Below are 23,927 nucleotides of genomic sequence, written 5' to 3' on the forward strand. Positions count from 1 at the left end.
CCTTTGTGCAAACGTAACCCTTCTTTTATTTTAATAATTTTAATGTATATGCAAGTCATAAATCTTTCATGAGAGCGAGGAATATATTTATGTGCTCTGTAAAGCTTATTCCAAGCTTATTCCTGTGTGCCCCAAAAAGTTTCAAAAAGAGATACCAAATAATTAATTAGTAGTGGGTACAATTGTGATATGCACTTACTCTAGTAATTTGTTTCGGTGAATTATTCTAGTAATTTTTTATTGATTATGAACGGTCACTACACTTTATATATGCACCTTATAAAAAAGTTCAGAATGATGAGCTACCAAATAATTGTAGTTTTTTTCTTTTTGAGTGACAAGGAATATCACTATGGAATGGTTCATTATTGAATTGTTCATCATCGATACTCTCTCAACAAAGAAAATATATTAAACATTATATTCTGCTCACTTCAATAATTCTTAATGATAAAATACGGCAATGAGGATGAATACCTAAAGTTTAATTTCATAAAATTTTATTGACATAAAAACCTCAAATTCAAATAAATGAGGATAAATAAATAATAGAAAAATGACAGTTAGGTCTTGGAAGAATGATTTAATGACAGTTAGGTTCTTGACAAAATTTTCTGCAAAATAAATTATAAATATCAATTCAAACAATTACAAACAAAAATTTCTACTATAATCTAAAAGTTACATTTAATATTTAAATACTTATTTGTAATTGAAACTTTTAAATTTGTAATAATTTGAATTAATATTCTCAACTTATTTTTTAAAAAAAAAATTGTCAGCAACTTAACTTATATTAATTCAGTGTTGAGAGATCTAACTGTCATTTTTTCTAAATAATATTATAAGCTTCAAATTCATCAACCATGAGTACCTAAAGTGTACTTTTATAAAATTTATTTTACAAAATAAACTAACAATTCGTTTCTTGTGAGAATCTAATAATTTTTTTCAAAATAACAAAAAAAAAACATACATTTGACCTTGATTACTCCTTCAAGCTCAAAGTAAAATTATTAAAAAAAAAATCTGCTACAGTTCCATGAATAGTGCAATTAAGGTTCTAGATTCGGGAAAACTTGTGGCAATATAAAATATAGAGTGCTGGGGCTCAAAATTCAACAATTGTAATTATTGTAAACAATTAATATTCTATATTAATTGAAGAACAATAGGTCCCAGTTGAAATACATAAACTAAAGTTGAGGGGGAGGAACATGATTGCAGAACCAAAAATACCAAAATGTCTGTGGAAGATGCCTTATTTTACTATTATTATTCCAAAGCAGAACATCCTTGATTTAGACAAATTTCTTGTCCACGAATTCACGTAATTGGTCCCCACAGGTCCACCAATTGGATTATTTTCCAAATGAAACTTGCTTTGGCTTTTTGGCTTCAGGTGCGATGTGACAATGTCTTTGAGGAAATCCAATGGAAGTTAAAGGCCAATTAATAAAAGTAGTGTCCTTGGAGGGTATTTCTAGGATATGTAGTGTCCATCAAAAGACATATTCTTTGAGAAGCACAATCCATGGTTACAATGAGGGAGACTTTTATGAATGAATTTTTGAGAAATAATATTTTATTTATTTATTTTATTGGATCATGATCAGGATCCAAATTGCACCCAAACGTGATTGCTTTGGAAGGAAAAAAGAAAGCAACTTTTTGATTCTGATGTGGTGTTGTAGAGAACGAATATGGTGGTTGTTTTTTCTAGAGAAACTCTTGAAAAATCATAAACAATAACGGAATTAACTAATTAATAATGTACTGATCGTCTTCTGCTAGAAATCATGCTGTGTCCTTCCTTCGTCTACAAAATTCCACAGCCCAATGTGCAAATCCAGGTTCTACCCAGCAAATATGATGTTCAAGTGTTGCGGTTGATCTAGCTATTGTGCGATACATCTATGTGTGCGTGTGCGTTAGCTATTAAATCAACTTCTCTCACACAAAACTTACTCTGGCCTAAGAGAACATTGAACATATATATATATATATATATATTTATATATTTATTATTTACATGAGTTTTGTTAGAGGTAATTTTGTTCGAAATATGATTAGAAATTAAATATGAGTTTGTACTTCTCTCAATGGGCATTATTCACACCATGGTTTGTCAAGTTGTGAAAAACTGTACTAGCTTTTTTGGCTAGACTCAACTTTTATTAATTATGTAACGTAAATTTGAATTCGGTGATTATACTTAATACAGGCATTGAGTACCTGTATCATCTAAACCATTAAAATTTAAATTAATGATTATTAATTTATATACCACTTAAGATTAAGAAATGGGTAAATTTATCTAAATCATTGATTTAGATTTTAATAGTTAAGATGATACAGGCATTCAATGCTTATATTAAGTATAATCACCGAATCCAAATCCATAAAACACTTCTTTTAATATCAAACAAATGATATCAAAGTCAACTTTCAGCACTTACAAAGACACATGAATATGAAGACAATGAATACACAAAGGTGAAACTCACAAGTCACAAGCTAAGTGTACTCACTTGGAGGAGTGGATGAGAGTTGGACTCCACACGCATGCTCATTTGGAGTTGGAGGAAAGAAAAATTTATAAGTAAATGGAAAGAGTTGTACTTTTGGTATGTGAATGAAAGACCAAGCAGAAATGTGCTCTTGTGAGGTTATCTTCATGAGAAAGGAAAAGGGGGAAAACATATATATATGTTTGTGTGATATTTGGCGGACCACACCTAAGAGGAGGTGATGGGAAGTTAATGTGAGAAGAAATGCCATATTAATTAAAGTTAGATTAAAAGAATAAATATATGGAAGAAAATCATAAACTCAATAATAATGCTATAAAATTTTGGGTCAAAATGTAGCGTTTTAGTCCACTTATATATTTCCATCCAAAGTTCAATGAACTAGAAGGATTGAGAGAATTTATTTGATATTTGATACTCTCTCAAGTCCCAACAAAGCTAATGGTCTATATTTCAAAAAGGAAAAGTTGGTACAATCTTTTAGAAGAAATCGATGATTTTTTTATAAGGCAGATTTGAATTCTCTGTATATAGTATACATTCAAAATTAAAGAGCATGCGGCATTATATGAGATTTATTTCTACCATTCTACCCAATCATATATGAAAGAAAACCTATGAACTCAATGCCCTAAAATTATGGGTCAAAATATATCATACCCACTTACATATTTCGTTCCAAAGTTCCGAACTAGTGAATATATATATATATATATATATATATTGATGATCTCTCAAGCCCCAACAAAAGCTAATGGTCTATATTTCGGATAAGATCAGAAAAGATGGTACAGTCTTTTAGAAGAGAGATCGATGATTTTTTTGGGGTAAAAAGTTAGATTTGTATTCTCTATATATGTAATGGTTCTACATGAAAAATTATAGGGCATGGCAGTATATGAGATTTATTTCAAGCCAATCATAGATGTCTTTTTTCTTCAACATCTCTTCAAATATATTGTGTTACATTTCGTTTTTCGACTATGCAGAAGATGAAGATTGCTATTTTATTGGATGATGAGAATCAGTTGCTTTGGATGGAAGGAAAGCTAGCAACGTTGCAATAATGCTTTGATATTCATATTATTAGACATGTAGAGAATGAACGGTCCTGGTTTATGAATGTCGTTCAAGAAGAATAATGGAATTAATTGATGTGTTGATAAGTGAATGAATTGGAGTGCAAGTATAGTTGAAGAGAGGAGGAAAAAGCTGGGAAGTTGGGAATCTGTGCCAAAAAGCCAAGGACATAGACAGTTAATATATCAATCTTGTGTATAAATTGCAAAAAGTTGCAGAATTTGTGCCTTTAATTCTCATTCAAGATATCTTCTCTATAGCATCTTTGCTGTCCGCAAGGACTTGTAGGCCATGCCATGGCTTCATAATCTCTGGCCAACTTTTTATATTCAAATCATTTCGGTTCGACATTAATATTGGAGTGAAACAACGACCCACCAAGGTTCAATGGTGTATAACTAGGTTAAACTTAGCAAATAATTGAACTCTTTGAAAAGAACAATTTAAAACTCAAGTGTTGATTAAAAAAATTCATATCGGGAGAAGTAGTCTTAATTAAGCGAACAATGTTAGAATCTAACATAGTAGTTCGAATTCCAAATAATGACACCTTAAAAAATATGTCTAAGGTTTGTCTTAATTATGGTTATGCAAATCATTGTTTTGAAACATGTCTTAGTACTGATGATTAAAAATAATTGTCATAATTAAGAACTTGTAACCACAATAATTATATCGATTATCAATGATGGTTGACAAAAACAAAACAAAAAAAAAGGCATGAATATAATTAACTATGATTGTTATGACTATCATTAATTTGTACAGGTTCTACGACGATTATTAAACTATTGTTAAATAACATACTTACTAATAGTCGGTTGTTATATCTGTTGTTAGGATTTGACCATGGTTTACCTAACCATTCTTATAAGTAATGTTGACAATGATTTCGGCAATAGTTATGAAAAAATATGACTATATATGCTCTCTTTTTCTTTTTTGGTAAGATATATGACTATGTATGTTAAACTTTTATTGACATTTATAATTTTCTCTAGATGAACTAAAAATCAATAGTCAAAACTGAGACGTTGTACTGTAATAGACATCAACGAATTTCACAGCAGAGGCAAAGGTAAAAAGCAAGAAGCAAACCCACGTTAAAAGAAACCAAATTAAATTCACCTTGCCGTCAATATTTCTTAGGGGCTCCAGTTTTAGGACTCCAAAATTCCAGGGCTTATTGCCTAACCCCATGACATGAAAAGAATAACATCTTTTTAATGCTTTGCATCACTAAATTCTCTCGCTAATTTCTCTCTAGTCCATGTTTTTCGAACTTTATCATCATCAAATTGCACTTAGCTGGATTTGACACTTTGTTCTGGCTTTTTAGGTCTCAGATCAGATATGTGAGGTTGCAGCTAGCTATCTCTCACTCTGCTTTAAAAGATGAAGTATTAGATTCCGTGCACACTACAGGAAGAGAAGCACCATTTCTTCTCTAAATTCCACTCAAAAGATGCCTCTCAACCATCACAAAAAATCTTATTTTCCCTCCATGGGAATAATTAATCAGGAACAAAACATGAAGAACATAACCATATTCGTGCCCTAGCTATATGACTTCTTAATATAGAACTCGTGGCCTGAAATATCAGGCCTAGAATTACTTGATTCAACTTCATCAACACACACACATACATTTACGGGAAAAACTATTCTGGAACAGTCTGCTTCTGTTGAACAGGATATATCAGTCAAAGAAAAGCAAAAGAAAAGAGCATAACCATTAAACTAATGTCAGAGCTGGTTGCTTAAAGCGTTTGATGTGATTTGCAGAATTTAATCTTGCTTTCTTGCCACTTATTCTAGAATATTATTTATATATACCTAAGCCTATAGCTCTGCGGTCTATTTCAAACATAAGAGCTTTTTCTGTTCTTTCTTCTGCAAAACAAGGAGGGGCTTTGAAGCTATTCACTGATCTTCTTCCTCTTCGAAGAGTTCTTCTGGACTAAATTTCTTCATCCTTTGCTGAAATGATGAGTAGCTGTGATGAATGGAAGCCTTTTCTAGCAATGATAGCTATCGATTTTGCGTTTGCGGTAGTGAATATTCTGCTCAAGAAATCCCTTCAAGAGGGAATGAACCATTTGGTTTTCATTACTTACAGGTTGACTACTTCTAGTATTTTTCTAGCGCCAATCGGCTACTTTTGGGAAAGGTATATATCTAGGACCTTTCGATTCCTAGAGTTGGTAGCTTTTCTTTCTATTTTTAGAACTTTGATACACACACACTATCACTATGCAGATATAGCTCAAGATGAATTATATGCGTAGAACTTTCCCTTCAAGATGAATGATCATATGAAAGATCTTATAACTTTAACCATTTTTGTTCGCTGTTGCAGAAATATAAGACCAAAGCTCACATTTAGAATTTTATGTTACCTCTTTCTCAGTGCCATTGTTGGGTCAGTTATTTAGAAACCCAAGTTTTGCTTTGTCATTTGATTTCTCTTTATCTCTATCTTCTTCTTGTTTACTTTGGAATTATATATGAATGTATCATTGTAGGGCATCAGTGACACAGTATTTTTTCCTTCTGGGAATTCAATACACTTCTGCTACCTTTGCTTGTGCCTTTGTCAACATGGTGCCCGTGATCACATTCCTCATGGCATTACCATTTGGGTATGTATGTATGTATGTATGTACACACATAGGTGTGGATCCTCAAAATTTTTTAAGAAATCTATAGTATTTGTTTCAAAGGAAAAGGTACAGCACGTGTAGAACCAATTCAGATTATTTTAGATTTACAGAGTAAACGCACACAGTGCATTCAAAGATAGATAGAGAGAGAAAAGAGGTAATGGGTAAGAAGATAAGATATAAGTCTCAGAATGCATGAATGTAGAATATCAAATTTAGTGTAGCACCCACACTCATTGAAGAGTCCATTGTTCAGATGAATTTGGCTGTCAATTTCTTAAAAATAAATATTCAAATTATAATAATTACAACACAAGTAATTATGCAATGCCATCATGTCACGTCAAACATACAATACTCCATTTTCCAAAGTATCAATGCTTGACAAGTAACTACCACCCAAATAATGCAGAATAATAACCTGGCCTTGTGCTATGGTGCTGATTATATATATATATATATATATATTCGACAGGCTAGAGAGTGTGAACATAAAATGCAACAGTGGGAGAGCAAAGATACTAGGAACAGTGGTGTGCATCGGAGGAGGATTGATATTGACACTGTACAAAGGGAAGCCATTGTTCGGCTCTGATGATTCTCACTATGATTCTTCTGCATCAGCACCAATATCAAAAACTTCTGCAGTAAAGTTGGCTGCTTCTCATCATCATGTGAATAGTGAGAGATGGACTCTCGGTGTAATAGCTTTGATTCTGGGAACATTGTTCTGGTCTTCATGGTTTGTTGTGCAATCAAAAGTAGGCAAAAGGTACCCTTGCCAGTATTCTAGCACAGCCATCATGACCTTCTTTGGAGCCATTCAATCTGCTGTTCTTAGCTTAGCCACTGGAAGGAACTTTTCCCTGTGGGTTCTTAAGGGAAAGATGCAAATCATCACTGTTCTGTTTTCTGTAAGTACATATCTGTCCTATATCTTGAAGTTCCATAGTAAAAATCAATATAAATCATTTGAATTCATGACTGCCATTTTGTTTCTGAATGCATGAATGTGAATAACTCAAAAAATTTTATGTGGTTGAGAAATGCGGAACATGGATCTAGTACACATTCTACAGGAATATCAACTTCTAAAAAAATGGCTTGGATTACAAAATAAAAATACTGAAATTTAAGAAATTTTAAAAAATTATAAATCACAAGAAGGAGACTTAAGAATAGGGATGGCATTTTTTAAGGCTGCAGGCTGCTGTTTTTCTGAGTTTGAGAATCTGGCAAGGGAAAAAGAAAAAGGGAAAGGGAAAGGGAAAGGGAAAGAAAAGAAAGAAAAGCATCTCACAAGGATCTTGGGAAATGAAGAGACAGGAATCCAGTAACATGAATAAGATTTCGTTGGGTCCAAGTGTTTTGTGAAGTGAGATATCTGTGCCACGTATTCTTCTCTTTTTCATGAATCTCATCTCATTGGTTCATAAGCTCTGTTTACTATCAAATGCAGAAGGACCAATTTGAAAGATGGCCCCTAAGAAATAATATGATTTCATTTAAGTCCTCGTGGGAAGTCCAATCCCTGAGACTAAGTCTGAAAATACATGCAGGGAATGGTAGGATCAGGATTGTGCTTCGTGGGAATGTCATGGTGTGTGAAGAAAAGAGGTCCAGTCTTCACTGCAGCTTTCAGCCCTCTTGTGCAGATTATGGCAGCCATGATCGATGTCCCTCTCTTGCATGAACAGCTCCATCTTGGAAGGTATATATTAACTTGTGTCTTATCATGATACATACATACATACATACATACATACATACATACATACATATATGTATATATATATTAGAATTCTCCAAGCTCAAGACACTCTAGGACAGAAATACCCCTCTGTAAGTATGTTTTAATTCTTTTATTCTTTAAGGTTTTGCACATAAATTTAGAGATGGTGAAGTAATATTATTATAAGATATTTTTAACAAACTCATACCCAGTAAAGAAAATCATTTGTTGGTTTCTATCTCAAGTACTTTCCAAGTTTACTTTAAAAAAAAAATACTGTTGAGCATCTTAATCTTAAGTTTTATCATTAAGATAATGAAACTTTTGAACTCTTAAGTTTGCCTCAAATTATCAATTTTGACCATGAAAATTAATCTTTATCAATCAAATCTCTAAAGTTATATAATCATATACAATTAGTTCTTATGATTTGAAAGGAAAATAACACTATAAGGACTAATTATATATATGTATTTATGTATGTAAGTATGTATTTATAAGATTTTAGAATCTTAATTGATAAAAATCAAATTTCAAAAACTGAATTGATACAACAACAGCAGCAATAGCAAACTTTTATCCCACTAGGTGGTATAAAGGAACAAAGTTTTATTATCCTTTAATTATTTGTATCCTTGGGGACATTTTAAGTAGAAAAAAGTATTAAGTACTTCTAAGATTTTGTTAAATGCATTGTAAATTGAAATATATGATTTTCATTTAAAAAATCTTATAATCATAAACCTAATTAGGAACTAAAATACCATGGCAATAGTTTATAGGGAGAGAATGAAACATGAATGGAGGTAACTGAATGAGGATATAGTTAAAAAAAATTAACTTAAGTATTGGAATTCTAAAATAACAATAATTTTTTAATAAAATTGAAAATTTCTTTCCAAAAGAAAAAGGATTACACAGTGAAATTGGTGTTGAACTAGTCAATTGGATTTAATTTTTTTTTTTTACTAAAACACAAGTCAATTTTATTAATCAATAAAAAACATAATACACACACTAATGGTCGAAGTAAAAAAAATTCCAATACCTATGCAATCAAACTAACAATAAAACCTGAACCAGAAAAGGCAACAAAACAGTCTAAACAGCAACAAAACAACCACCACCAGAAATAACAGTACACACTAAAATTGAACAATTTCAGAAGAAAATCATACTTACTGGATTTGATATTATTGAATAATGGAGAATATTACTTCCTGGGTATGATCATTAATAGTGCTTGTTAAACGCAGCGTTTTAGGATCCATACTGGTGATGCTGGGATTATACATTCTTCTGTGGGGGAAGAAAAAGGAGATGCAGTTGACGAAACTGATGATCGTCCAAGAAGCTGAAGAAACCAAGGAACAAGACCAACCAATTCAACAACAACAAATCTCTGTGTCCTGTGATCCACGTTGTCCTTAATTTCCATTATTTTATTCGAAGTTTGAAGTCTCCACATTTAATTAATGTTCAAATGAAGAATCAATATAATAACAACACCATTTGATATGTCTGCTGCGTCTTCCTTTATACTTGTTCATGAATTATTTTTGTACGTAAACAAGATTAATTATATATATTCTTACTCGGTTCAATTACTGTATGTGACACACACACACACACACACACACACATCTTTTAAAAATATTAATTATATATTAGATTGATATCAATATTGGTGACACATTTTCTTTATACATTTATTTAGATATTAACTAATATTTTAATATATACCAATATAACAAATCCTTGAAGGATAAAATTATTAATGAATAAATAATATTTAAAAAACAAAAAAATACTTTTAAAGTTTATATAAAATTTGATTTAATATTTTTGGTAAAAAAGAAAATTTAATTTAAAATAATTTTTTAATTTTTTATTTATTTTTATAATTTATTTGTATAAAAATATATAAAATATAAGCTAATTATGTAAATTTTGAGTTATAAGAATTATATATAAATTCTAAAGTTGTATAATTTTTAACAGAAATGTAAAAGTTTCACTGGCTAAAGTGGATTGAGTGGTAGAGACTCAAAGGTTTACCTATTGCTTTTAGTATATCAGGGAATATATTTTTTATTATTAGTGAAACCTACTCTTTATATTTACCAACAAAAAGAAATGTAAAAGTTCTTGATTTAATTTAAAAAATCAAGAAATTTAATATTTAGGAATTAAAAAAATTAATAGATTAAAATAAAAGAGCTTGATCAAAATAAAATAAATTACATGGACCTAACTTAAAATTGAGATAAACTATGAGGACACATGGATTAATTTTTCTAAAATTATAAATACCCTTACTTATTTACTCCCTCTGGATCAAAATGTAATGCATTTGTAACTAATTCACTGTTTTCAAAAAATGGTAGTTAAAACTTTAATTTCGTAAAAAAATTTACATCTTTTCAATTTTACTCTTATTAAATACCTCTATAAATACTTTGATATTGATAATTAAAATTTTAATGTATTATTTTTTAAAAAAATAATAAATAAATTAGGAATATAATTAAAAAATTATTAAATATTCTATATTTTAGACTAAGCAAAATTTTTAGTGCAACATTCCTTATATTATGGTCAAGGAAGTAGAATTTTAAATAATGGCCCTACTAGTGATAATTGATGGTGGCACAAATTGGGGCAAAGAAGAGTTAAGTTTGGGCTTCTATTGGGCCTCATCTGTAGAATATTAAAATCAGAGCATTGAGTTTGATGAGTACTTTTGAAATTTTCTACTATTTGCTTTAAAAATGAGTAAAAAATTATAAATTTTTTAAACTGAATGAATTTCAATTGTTAATGTTTTAAATGAATAGTATATAAAATAATTTTTTAATTATATTAATTTTACAAATATTATATCGAGCTTATGTAAATATATAACATGACTTTGAAAGAGTGAACCATAATTGAGTTTAGTATTTCTTGAATATTTCTAATAATACTAGATATTACAACAACAACAAAAACGAGAGCTATATCAAAAAAGTTTACAACTAATATTTTAAATAAAGAAATTCATCTAAGGTTGTTCATATCTAATCACAAAAATAGACATGTCAAAACAAATGGATTTCTGAAAAAAAGACTTTAGTAAATTCCCAAGATACAAATGAAAGACATGTTTGAGACTTTGCAGCTGGAAAGAAATTGAATGATGTAATGCTAGTGGTCCTAGTGCGGAAGAGACAGCAAATGGCTAGAAATGCTGAAATATCTAATCTAATCACAAACCATGATTTAGGTATAAAGTCAAAAGTGGTTTTATAAAGTCAAAAGTTGCATACTCGTCATAATACAATATTAACATGGGAATATTCTCCCAGCTCCCTCATTTGTGTGTAAAAATGCATTAACACTAGCAGCATGTGATTTTTTCTAATACAAGGTCACAACAAACAAAATGTGCACATGGAATACAATCAAAATATATATATATGTATGTATGTATATCAATATCAAGTATCTGCACCTTAAAGATGGAGAGAAATATATAAATTCCGTAAGTAATATTTAAATAAGGAAATAATGAATGTAATGAGCTAACTAATCAACACTTTTAATCGTGTTTCTCTGAAGATGGAGTCAAAAGTGATGATCAAATCATGTATCACCAAAATTTTAATGGCCCTTGCAAGTGGATGGTTAATGGGGCAATCCTTCTAAAAAAGATTAAGGGATTTTAAACATTAATAACATGTTTGGTATACAGAAAATATTTTCCTGAAAAAAAATGGAATAAGTGTATTTGTCATTTTATTTTTAGAAAGAACTTTTTCTAATGCCTATCAAACATTACATAACTTCTGTGCATCTCGCATCCCAACAGAAGTTAAAGTCATTTGACTTGTGATGAAACTCATCGAATTAATTACCTCGTAAATTATGAGCAACCCGTTTACTATATGGTGCTTAAAACACCCCAAATTATAATTTTATTATATACTCCCTCCATTTTTATTTATACAAAAAATATATCACACGATTTAAAAAAATTAATTAATTATATTAATTGTATTTGAAAATAAAAGAATTAGATTAAAACACCCTTCATTAATTGTTTCTTATAACTGCGAATGATGAAATTATGAGGAGTAATTTAAAAAGTTTATAATAAATGCTTATTAAAAATTTTTATTTTTCTTATATAAAAAACAAGCTAAAAATGATAATTTTTCTTATAAATAAATACAGAGGGAGTATTTCACATTAATTAATAGTTTCTCCATAAGTTTTGCCAAAAATACATAGCATTAATTAATTACATCTATTTGGGTATCATTATAGATGCTCTCACACATTCTTAAAATTTTATTATCAAATAAAACCAAATCTCTCATTTGGTGGATGTACAAAAAATCTATATAATCTATTTCTTATTTTAATTTTTTTAGTAATTTTAAATTTTTTCTACATCCTATTCATTTAAAATTTTAATTATCTCAAATCTCTCATTCTCTTCACCTTTTTACAATTTTTTGCATCTATCACTCTAGCTTGCATCTTCACTCATGGTTGGTTATTATCTCTCATTAATTGAAAAATAAAGAGGTAAGCTCATGACTTTAAATTTTGATTTCACTTCAAATCTCAATTTATTTATCTTCTCCATTTGAAATAAATTTCTCAAATTATCTAAACAAATAATTTTAAATATGAAATTTAAAATGTGAAATTTTAAATATAAAATTAAAATCTACTAATCCAAATGCTACCTAAAGATTATTTGTGAGAATATACAATCTTAAACGGATATACAAATAAAGCAAAATGGGAAAGCTCGCAATTCCCCCAAAAAAAAAAAAAAGGAAAGCGCGCCACACTAATGGTATTGAATAGGAACACATCATAACAAGTATAACAAAGATATTAATTATTTACGGTCTACATATTATTCTTGGAATGATAATTAATCATTCACAATCACTCTTAAGATCAATGAAAACCTCTATCTCCTATTTCCTATTAAAATAATGTATGCATAAACAACAACTCAGAAACCATCTTACTGATTTGAAAGTAATAACTTGTTCAAAAATTTAATGAAACGAAGAAATATAATAATAATTATTAATGCTTTGACACTCCATTATGGCTTAGGTGATGAGCTATAGCCTTATCTTAACCAGAATGTCCAGAATGATGATGATGATGATGATGATCGCCATGGTCACTTTTAGACTCTTCTTTTTCTTTCTTCTTGCTCTTCTTCTCATGCTTTCCGTCCTTATGGTGGCTGGTCGGCTCAGTGAAATCTGAGATCTCGATGCTCACGCCGGGATCATTAGCTTGGTAGCTCCCACTAAACACGATTGAGTTGTTGAGAGCCTGAAAATTGCTGTTCACGTGAGTGCTCAATGCCTCCTCTTCAGGCTTCTCGCCGGAGTGATGGTCGGCTGGCTTGTTGTCCACTTCGCTTTTCAAGGTGGCGCCATCATTGGTTCCGGCGAGGGTGATAATCCTAACACCATCGTCATCATCTTCATCGTCTTTATAGTGACCTAATTTGTGAAAATTATCGACACGATTAGTGATGGATGTGACCATCTCTCTAATATCTCGGTCGAGTTGCTTATGCCTCTCATTTTCTATGCTGGGATTTGATGCTTCTGATGAAGGCATAATTCTACTATATAATTGGGTTTTGAAGTGGAATTGAAATGAATATATGTGATGTTATATATAGATAAGTTTCTGGGAATAAAGTTAATGGAATTACTTGAATATCACTGCAAGTATTTGTGATTTATTCCAAAAGAAGAAAAAAGGCGTGAGAGAGGAATTGCTTGACAATGAGTTTAACTCGTATCCTTTTGTGACTCTTATGCTTGTCGAAGTTATAAATAATTGGAAGAAAAGGATTTTTCTTTTTTTTTTGTCCAAAAAAAGAATTATTCTTTATTATTAGGATTCAAATATTATCAAAATTAATCTCACAAGCTAATGAAGAATATAATTGATCTCTAATCTGTTCATGCTCCAAAGTAGAGACAGCCTCTACTTGATTGTGAGGCTCATCTGTGGGGACTTAATTAAAGGTTGTGATTAAATCTTAAAGTTAAGGAATTGAGATATTACATTAAGTATTTAATCACCAACTAAACCTATATCACTTTCATTATTGTCCTAAACCTATATAATTGAATATATTACTCTTGGTTATTGTCCCAGCCTGTCCCAATATCTCTTTGGTTTTTTTGTATAAAAAAATTTATGTGAGATAAATACAGGAACTCACCAAAGTTAAGATATGTCTTTATATTTAAAGAGCATTTAAATGAATATTTATAAATTGCTTATAAACAATATCTTTTTATCGACAGCAGAATTTAAATCAATAAGTACTCACCACAAAATTTAAGTTAAATATTAATTATTAATGCAAATTTTGGTGCCGAAATTAGAGCAGTATTAACATAATTTTTTATGTAATTTTGGCCACCAAATAATTCCCCCCCCCCAATTCATGCATGTGTTTCTTTTTCTTCTTTCTTTTACACTAAAAAAGATTTAGTTGATAAGTTAGGTTCTTAAAACTCATTAAGATCAAATAAGTATCACAGCTCTAAAGTTAGTACTTATAAATTATTAATCAATGAGAGATTCTGATGTCAATAGTAATTAAGATTCAAATTGTACTCGCCATACTGTCCTGCGATTGAAATCATATCCCAATCGACTCGTATATTAGCAAAGTGTATCTTAGACGATTTGATCAACGTCTGCCACTCTAATATTGTTAAATAAAATGTTTATTATTTATTAACAAATTATAGCTGATAAATATAAAGTAATTTTTTTATTCGATCGTCAAATATCCTGGGAAATGTGGGAGATATTATTACTTTCTGCTCAAATTAATTTAAACCACCACTATCTGGGATTGTTATTACCAACAATGGCATCATGGATACCTTAATTAGAAATAATTTTGACATATTTATTTAATGTGATTATATATCCTGTAACTTGAACTCAAATTCTAAAATAAGCTGATTTAATAAATACAATGTAATTCTTACACACCTTAGTCACATTATTACATAAATTAAATAAAGACCTTTTTTTGGCCAAAAATAAAATAAAGGCCTAACTCTATCGAACTTTGCCAATTATCTTCGGGAGCAACCTTGCTTTGCGTCCACTAAAACTCTAATAATTAGAGGGTAGTCAGTATGGTTCTTAATGACTTTTTTTTTGGCCAAACAATGACTAATTATTTTAAGAAACGTTATAGCATGATTATAATAATGATGACAAAGACATTCATTATGGGAATTAATAATTAATAGCTTCAAATGATTCTACCAAATAAGATCATCAGAATCATTCAAACTTAAGACCCTAGCAATAATGGTTTTTTACACATTATATATATATATATATATATATGAGTGTGTATGCATGCATGTATATTAGAATCTTGATCACATGATAGCATACCACATGTTACTATCAATAAGAATGATTGCATGCTCATCATCAAATAATTGCGTGCTTGTGCTTAATTATTATTAGGTATAAATTTATAACAACAATTTGAATCAATAATCAATAAATAATTTTTAAATATATAAAAAAATGTACTGTGACTTCTTTAATACCCCCTTCATTGAAAAAAGTAAAATATTTTTTAAAAGATTAGACATTAAAAAATATAAAATATTTTTAATCTTTCAAAATATAATTATTGTCTTTTTTTTTAAAATACCCCTATTAAATAAATCACTTTATATTTATTTTAAAATGAAACATCCTATTAAATAGAAATAAATATAAAAATATAAGGTTAATTTAAAAATAAGTAACTATTTTATTGAAGATGAGATTCAATTAAAAATATTTTATATTTTTTAACATAGAGAATATATAATGTAATTATATTGAAAATTATATTATTCATAAATCATATAGTAAGGACTTTGTGCAAATTACAAGCCGACAGTCTATAACATATATTTTATATATAATATTTCTCGATTTGTTTGTACGTGCCATCATTGTGTAGGATAGGGAGTGTCTCCACTTCCCTTCTCTTCCTTTTTTCTCTCATCACTTTTTGATTACAATTTCAATAATTTAGATTTAATTTTTAATAAATTTTTTATTTTAATTTTATACAAAGATATATAAATAAATATTTAGATAAAATTTAATAGTTCATATTTTTTATATATCTTTGTATAAAATTAAAATAATAATTTTATCAAAAATCAATTCTGAATCATTAAAAAGTTTTGATCCAAGGGTGATAAGAGGGAAATGGAGGAAAGGGAAGTGGAGACACCCTCTTCCCCATTGTACAAGGATATAAATATGAAATCTATACATAATTATACTACTTAAATAATTTATTTTTCTTTAATTGCTCATAGTATATATTTTTTTATTAAAGAAAATCTTGTTTAAGGAATGATCGTATATTAAATATAAATACTTTTTTCTACAGAAATTTGAATATTGATTTGCCAAGTAAAAGTACTAGCATGTATAATATATATATATATATATATAATTTCTATGAGTAAATTGTATAGAAAGAAAAATTCTGACATGGCTTGCAAATAATGGCTTTTGGGTGGTATTAATTAATCAGGTTTTAATAAAAAAAATAAAAATGTTGTTTAGAGTTGTCCAAAAATCTATCTCCAATTAATAAAAAATTTGTCTCTAGACATGTATAGACGGACTTTAAGGTGAATATGTCGTGATGTCTCAAAAAGTGTGTTACTAAATAATTAAGATATATTTTTAAATTTGTCCCTGAATGAAGGCATATTTATGCAGTTTCTAAATAAAAAATATCATCTCTAATTTTCATTAAAAATTCATTACTATAACATGCTCTAAAAATTAAATAAAATGACAGGGAAGGAATCACGAAATATATCAACATCTAATTTTCGTATCTTTTTTAATAATTGCTTATGGTTTTTTAAATTGGATTTGGATAATAAAGTTAATTTTATGATTGCATTATTATATTATATTATAGTTTTTATAAAGTAATGTATTTCTTGGCCCAAAAAAGAGTAATGTATTTTGTGCAATGTGTAATAGGTATGCATTTCTACTTTAATTAGATTCTTGTTAAAATATAAACACAATTAAACAAAATTAAAATACGTACCAGGTATATTTTTTCACTCCATTTGTTTTATTTCACTTTCATTTTGAAATTACTGTACATGATTTTAATTTCAAAGTATCGTCATGTAATATGAAAGAGGGAACAAGAGAAGAAAGTGAGTAATTTATCAAAGATTAATTTGGATTATTTAAGGGGGGAAGATTCAAGGACATTAATGAAAATGGATTTAAACAAGGGAGAATGACAAATAACTACCTTCAAAATAAAAAATAACAATTTAATCTCACAAAATATAATAATACATTTTAAGTATTATATTGTCACTAAAATTTTTGATAAAATGACAAAAATATCTCTTAATTTAAAAAATATAATAAAATTTTTTTATTCATAACTTTAATTTTGAAATATATAACTCTAGTTTAGCAAATATCTAAAGTGATTTAGATAGTTATAACTTTCTTTCATCAATTTTCTTTAATCAATAAAGTATAATAAAGTCTTTTTCATTTACAACCTTAATTTTAGAATTCATAATTTTAATTTAGCAAATGATTAAAGTAGTTTAGATGTTTGTAACTTTCTCTCACCATTTTTTTTAATAAGCAAAGTGTAACAAAGTTTTTTTTTTACAATTTTAATTCTAAAATTCACAAATTTAATTCAATAAATGATTAAAGTGATTTAGATATTCATAACCCTTTTTTCACTATTACTCTTCAGTTTTTTAAATTAAAATTTTTTTTATTTTATTAAAAACTTTAATAATAATTAAATTCTTTAAAATTTAAAAAGTATTATTATATTTTGTGAGACTAAATTATTATTTTTTTATTATAAAGATTTTTATTTGTCGTCCTTTTTTTAAATAATTGAATTGAGCGAATATTATACATGTAGGCTCCACCTAAAATTGCGTGCATCTCCCTTTTCTTTAAGAATCTTTATCCAAATTAAAGTTGGGACACTTTTTTGCTTTTTCCGTAGGAGAAGTGCTTTTGCATGGGTTCCCATGACAATCTATTTAAAAAAAAAAAATTCAAATTTAATCTGTAAAAGAATCAATTAACTTCTTGTTTAAATTATTGTCTTTTTAAAAAATAGTTATGAAATATTATTTTATGATGAAAGATTTTTTCTTTCAATTAAAAAGCTCCTCCATGCCAATAATATGAGTTGTTTAAGCCTTTTTTCATTGAAAAATTATTTAAAAAAAATAATTATTTGATCCTTAAAATTTTAATATAATTATAATTTAATTTTTAAATTAAAAAAAACAATTCCGATTCTCACCAACCCAAACCCTAAACTTCAATGCATTTAATGAATTAGTCCCTGAGCAAGTAGGAGTTGATGATGTGTCACAAATAGTGTTATTAACAAGGTTAAATTTTGCATCCATGGCAGCATTGTCAGTGCCACGTAAAATTGTGTCAATGTTCTTACTAAAAAAAAAAAAAAGAATTGTGTCAATGATTGAAGCAAATGATAGATTTACTTTTCAATCTCACACAACGCTTGCAATCTGCACAATTCACTCGCCATTTCCAACTTGTCGGTCATAGTGGACGATTAAGCCATGCCATTTAGATTTAGGAACCATTTCGTTATTGGAAATGATTGAAATGGAACAAATTAAAAAATTAAAAACAAAAATAAATTGAATTATTCAATATCTTTTGGTAAAGCATGATAAAACAAATAAACAAAAGAGTAGATAAATTTTATTTAACAAATAATAAAATTAGAAAACAGTATTATTTTCTAATATTTATAAAAAAATTGGTTTATAAAGACATTATTTTTATTTTATTATAATTTTTTTGAAGAACTAAAGTTTAAATGAGTTGATTTTCAAGTTCACTAGAATTAGAACATACATCCAGACTTAAAGAGAACTTGTAAATATACTTATAAATTGTCTACCAATAAAATCCTCATATTTACAGTAAGATTTGACCTCATAATTTTATGGATTATAGGCTGAGTTTTTATTAATTGGACTAACCTTTATTGGTATATTATTATAATTCTATGTTTTATGAATTGTTAATAATTTTATCTTTAATGTAATTTCATAAATATTAAAAGTTTTTTTAAGAAACATATTAATATGTAATTTAAGTTTAAATCTTACTCATTGATGATTGATAATTTTTTCTGTGTCTGTTACTAATTAGTAGTCACAAAGAACAATTTCTAGCCAAAAAATAAAAAAAAAAAACAACAACGAAAATAATTAAACAAGTTTCACTGAATCTTTAATCCTACAAAACCAGCTTCTTTATCGGAAACCTCTATAGTCTCAGCACACAGACAAAATCTAAAATTTTGTTTGCACAAAGTATCTCCTTATAAATAAACAATAGATACTCTTGGGGAGAATTTCAAATTAGGGTCAGGGATGTAGTATAATTATTAATGGGTCTTAAAAAATTTTAAAATTTCAAATCCTAGGGATAAAAGTAAAAAAATTTTAATTGTGAAAAGATTAAAGTACCATTTACTTGTTATACAAAATCACTAATTATTAATTTTCTTATTTTACTTACTAATTTATTAATATTATCTGTAAATTACATTCATTTGTCAGACAAAAAGTAACATTAGTTGTTAATTTACTAATGTTACTTGTTAATTTACTAACATTAACTGTAAATTACAAGATTTATTAGTAATTTACAATTGATACTAATAAATTATAAGATTTGTCAGTAATTTATAACTAATGTTTGTAAATTAACAAGTAAGATTAGCAATTTAATAATTAATGTTACTATTTATAATTAAACAACTAATATCAAGTCTTATATAATTAGAGCTGAAAAAACAGGCCGACCCTTGAGACAGCGGGCTCAAGCCTGGCCCTATTGACTTTAAACCCTATTACTTATTTGTATTTTTTTCTATTGAATTTTTTTATCAAATTAAATAGTATTATTTTATTTCATTTCACAACTCAAAAATCTCATACCAGTATATAAATTAAAAGTATAACCATATCAATAAATAAAATGATAGCAATCAAAATAAAATAACTAAATAAATCACAAACACAAACAAAATGATAGCATTAGAATGCCCAAACGAGATAAACCATAGATACAAGTCTGACTGAGAGCAAAACTAAGAAGGAAAGAAAAACAAGGAAAAGCAAATCAGACTACGGTTCTATTCAAGCAAGAGGAGGACTTGAAAGATGCTATTGTTTGAGTCTGAGGTTGGTGAAGCACTATCACAAACAAAGGAGCACAATGAAGTGTGATCATAGATAGAGGAGCACTATTGAAATTTGGGAGATGCTATCAATAAAGAAAAATGATGAGAGACGAGCACAATTTATATGAATAAGAGATAAATCATAGAGGGGCATAATCAGTGAAATGTAGTTTGTAGAGTTAAGTTATTAGACTTAGGGTTAGTTGTTATTTTTTTAATATTTTTTCTTCCCTGCAGATATACGCTAACATGTTCAAATAGATCATGCTTAAACTTTTTTTCAAATCTAAGAGTCTATCAAAAGTTAATCACTTGAATACAACAACAATAAAAAAAGTTATGCGAGCTTAAACGAGTTAGCCCTCGACACTTTAAGGCTAACCAGTTTATTTTCAAGCCCATTAAGGCCAGCCTATTTAAGCTCAAATTACATTTGAAGGGTCTTAATTACAAGTTTGACCCTTCTATTAAATGAGCTTAAACGAGCCAGCTCGACGAGCTAGGCCCGTATTCTCAGCTCTATATATAATTATTAACATGTCAATTTATGTAATTTGCAATTTATATTAATAAATTAATAAGATAAGTAAGAAAATTAACAAATAAAAATTTTGAATCATAAGTAAAAGATACTTGATTTTTTTATAATTGAAATTATTTTTATTTTTATTCTTTTAAATTAAATTGAAATTTTAAAATTTTTTAACGCTCACCAATAATTATGTCACATTTTCGTCCTTATTTAAAATTCTCCCAAAATCTTTCTCGTGCATTGTGCACTGTCCATGCATCTGGCTCTCGTATTTATCTTGGGGACCCATCACCATTCATATGCACTAGATGATGGGATTTGAATCCTGTTCAGATTTTTAATCTAGATTTAATATATCATTTTATATTTATTAAAATAAAAATTATAAATTTTTAATAAATATTTTCATCATTAATCTAGTGTAAATTTAATTTAGAGGGAATGATTTAATATTTAAACTTTTATAAACTTTATATATTAATTATTCAGATATAATATTTACAGTCCATATTTAATGTTAATTTTTTAATAAATTTTATAAATTTTTATTTTGACAAGTACAGGATTTAAAATTAAAATATATAAAATTGGCATTTTTAAAAAAATTAAAAGTTAAGAATTTTAAATTTGGACTATGCAAATTACATCCAAATGATAAATATATAAAAATTTTAATATTAAATTGAATTTTTTAAATTAAATCTAGACGGTTGATGATAAAAAGATTTATTAATTTTTTATAATTTCTATAAATATTTATTTTAATAAATATAAAATCATGCTTTAAATATGAAACCTGTATGGTCCACATTTTATCACCCATGATAAGCACCCAACATGAACTCTAATATCACCTTTCGAGGATTCACTTCTTTTCCATTTATCCTGTCTCCTCTTCTCTTTTAATCTCGATCATTATATCAAAATTTCAAAAGCTAAGATTTTATATTTTATAAAAATATTATTATAAATTTATATTATCATCATTTAAAACAATAAATTTAAATTTTATAATAATAGCTTTATAAAATATTACATATAAATTATTGAAGCTGTCGTCTAATAACTGCAGGAAAATGGGAGGAAAGGAGAAAGAAGAGGATCCTTTTCGAGTGAGATAAAGATAGTTCCACTTTCTTTCCATGATATTTCAGTCAAAATTTTTAAAAATTATTTATTATTCACTTTTTATCCTATTTGAGTCGATTAATAATGCCAGACCAACAGTTGATATTAAACATACAATAAGAGGTTTATACTGATCTCTACCTGTACCTATACAGGTAATGTTATATTTTCAGTGAAGTAACGCATTATGACATTAAATACAGTTGATAGTATTATGTAAGTGCTATAAAATTTTTAATTATCTCAAATTTAAGTAAACTTTGTATTATATAACGAGAGATTCACTCATCAAATCATTTTCATACATGAATTTTTTTCATCCCATAATACTCTCTAATTCAAATTCAAATTTGAACAATGTCAACTTTAAATATAAATAGCTTGTTCATTCTGATTTTTTTGTTTATAAGAATTAAATCTTTTTTATTCTTTTTTGCCAACATAGCTTCTTTCTTTCTTTCTTTTTTTTGATTCAATGTAACTGACTTTAGTACTCCAATTTATTTAAAGGGTTAATAAATCAATAAGGCCTTAAACTATTGCTTGAAAATCATCCTGAATCTTAAATTTTTAAAATATATAAAATAAATTTTAAATTTTTAAATTCATAATAAAATAAACTCTTGCCGTTAACTTTTTTAATGTCGTTACCATTTATGGTAGTTCAGTAATAATTAGAATTAAATTTAGAAAACTAAACCCAAAACAATACCCATGCAAATATTAATAGTGTTAAAAAAATAACAGTCAGGATTTATTTTACTATAAATTTAAAAATTTAAAAATTATTTTATATATTGTAAAAATTTAAGGTTCAGGGTAATTTTAAAATAAAAATTTAACATTTTATTTACTTATTAATCCTTATTTAAATTGGACGAACAACACTGCGAGGGGTCCAAATCATCATCTGGCCCACTGATCACCATCGTCTTTCTTTGCATTCATTCACAAAAGAACATGCTAGAAAGTCAAATCGCCCATGCATATCAACACCCTCGGCAACGTGGCACAATCAAACAACCAGCATTAAAATTATCCAATGTCCTGAAAAAATAAAAAATAATATAATTTACCACAATATCCGAATATTTAAATTTTAAACTTCAGATTAAATTAAAATATCTTGGTAGAAGATAAGCCTTGAACGAGAATACCATGTAGATCCCAACTTTGGTTTCAGAAGCATTTAAGTAGGCATCAGCACACCGAATCTCCAATACCGGCTTCATTCGTACGGTTTCACAATATTGCGACTCTATGGTGGCGCCGCTGGTACCGTAGCCGAATCAAGTTGAGAGGCAATACCGGGTGGTCCAGTCGGGTCAATATTCTATAAATTCGAACCCGATCTTCCTCGTTGTTGTGCTGTGAGTTCTCACTCGTCCGTGGCTTGAGTGTTCAGTTTGACTGTTCCTGAGTGCGCCGGCTTCGATTTGTACCCGATCCGTCTTGTGTTTTTTGGATTCGCATTCTGTGTGAGAGGTTATTGGAAGAGATGATACTGGTGGCTGTCTTGGCGGAGGTGCTGGAGGAGTACACGGCGGTTCTGGTGAGGGTCGTGGAGCAAGTGTTCCGCTCCGCCCCCGTTCCCCGCCGGGTTCGTTTCCTCATACTCCATAGCCTTCCTTTTACCTCTTCTCGCCCTCGGCTTCTGGCTCCTGTTTCGTACTGATTCGATTCTTTGGACTGGATGTGCAGCTTCTATAAATTTTGTTTTTGTTGAAGCCTATGTGACAATATCACGGTGCTTGTTCGTCATCTTTTCTTCTCCTCCAATTTTTTTTCCTTCCTTCTTTTGCTTGAGTTTTTGAGCTTTCTCTTCTCGATCTGTGTATATTCTTCTCAGAATTGTATAATTATTTTGGTTTTGGCCTCAATCGCAGATAATCTTTGGTTAAGATTTTCAGTGATTTTACAGTTACTCTGT

The 23,927-nt window shown here is 28.4% G+C and overlaps 2 protein-coding genes across 4 annotated transcripts; one reads left to right on the forward strand and one right to left on the reverse strand.

Annotated features, from left to right (window-relative positions):
- The first annotated feature begins 5,491 nt into the window (after window positions 1-5,491).
- On the forward strand, window positions 5,492-9,524 carry LOC129287007 (WAT1-related protein At3g30340-like). 3 transcript variants are annotated; one of them, XM_054923132.1, is made up of 6 exons: window positions 5,492-5,781; window positions 5,971-6,033; window positions 6,137-6,253; window positions 6,750-7,188; window positions 7,834-7,985; window positions 9,263-9,524. In XM_054923132.1, exons 1-6 carry the CDS (start codon window positions 5,597-5,599, stop codon window positions 9,435-9,437), a joined length of 1,131 nt encoding a protein of 376 aa, XP_054779107.1. In that variant the 5' UTR covers window positions 5,492-5,596; the 3' UTR covers window positions 9,438-9,524. The 3 variants fall into 3 exon arrangements, with proteins under 3 accessions (XP_054779107.1, XP_054779108.1, XP_054779109.1); XM_054923133.1 differs by having other exon boundaries at window positions 9,271-9,524; XM_054923134.1 differs by lacking the exons at window positions 5,971-6,033; window positions 6,137-6,253.
- Window positions 9,525-12,876: 3,352 nt separating this feature from the next.
- Window positions 12,877-13,673, reverse strand: LOC129287295 (uncharacterized). The gene has a single exon (XM_054923510.1). It carries the CDS (start codon window positions 13,647-13,649, stop codon window positions 13,149-13,151), a length of 501 nt encoding a protein of 166 aa, XP_054779485.1. The 5' UTR covers window positions 13,650-13,673; the 3' UTR covers window positions 12,877-13,148.
- Window positions 13,674-23,927: the final 10,254 nt, after the last annotated feature.

This window comes from Prosopis cineraria, unplaced genomic scaffold, assembly GCF_029017545.1.
Source record: "Prosopis cineraria cultivar Desert tree isolate PC_DT_omini unplaced genomic scaffold, ASM2901754v1 PC11, whole genome shotgun sequence".
In the NCBI taxonomy this organism is placed as follows: Eukaryota; Viridiplantae; Streptophyta; class Magnoliopsida; order Fabales; family Fabaceae; genus Prosopis; species Prosopis cineraria.

What these genes read in the sequence shown, in the direction of transcription:
- LOC129287295 (XM_054923510.1), bottom strand. Translation starts at nt 13,649, where the DNA reads ATGCCTTCATCAGAAGCATCAAATCCCAGCATAGAAAATGAGAGGCAT.
- LOC129287007 (XM_054923132.1), top strand. Translation starts at nt 5,597, where the DNA reads ATGATGAGTAGCTGTGATGAATGGAAGCCTTTTCTAGCAATGATAGCT. An exon ending in ATCGGCTACTTTTGGGAAAG is followed by an intron (nt 5,782 to 5,970) that starts GTATATATCTAG and finishes TCGCTGTTGCAG; the next exon opens with AAATATAAGACCAAAGCTCA. An exon ending in TTTCTCAGTGCCATTGTTGG is followed by an intron (nt 6,034 to 6,136) that starts GTCAGTTATTTA and finishes GTATCATTGTAG; the next exon opens with GGCATCAGTGACACAGTATT.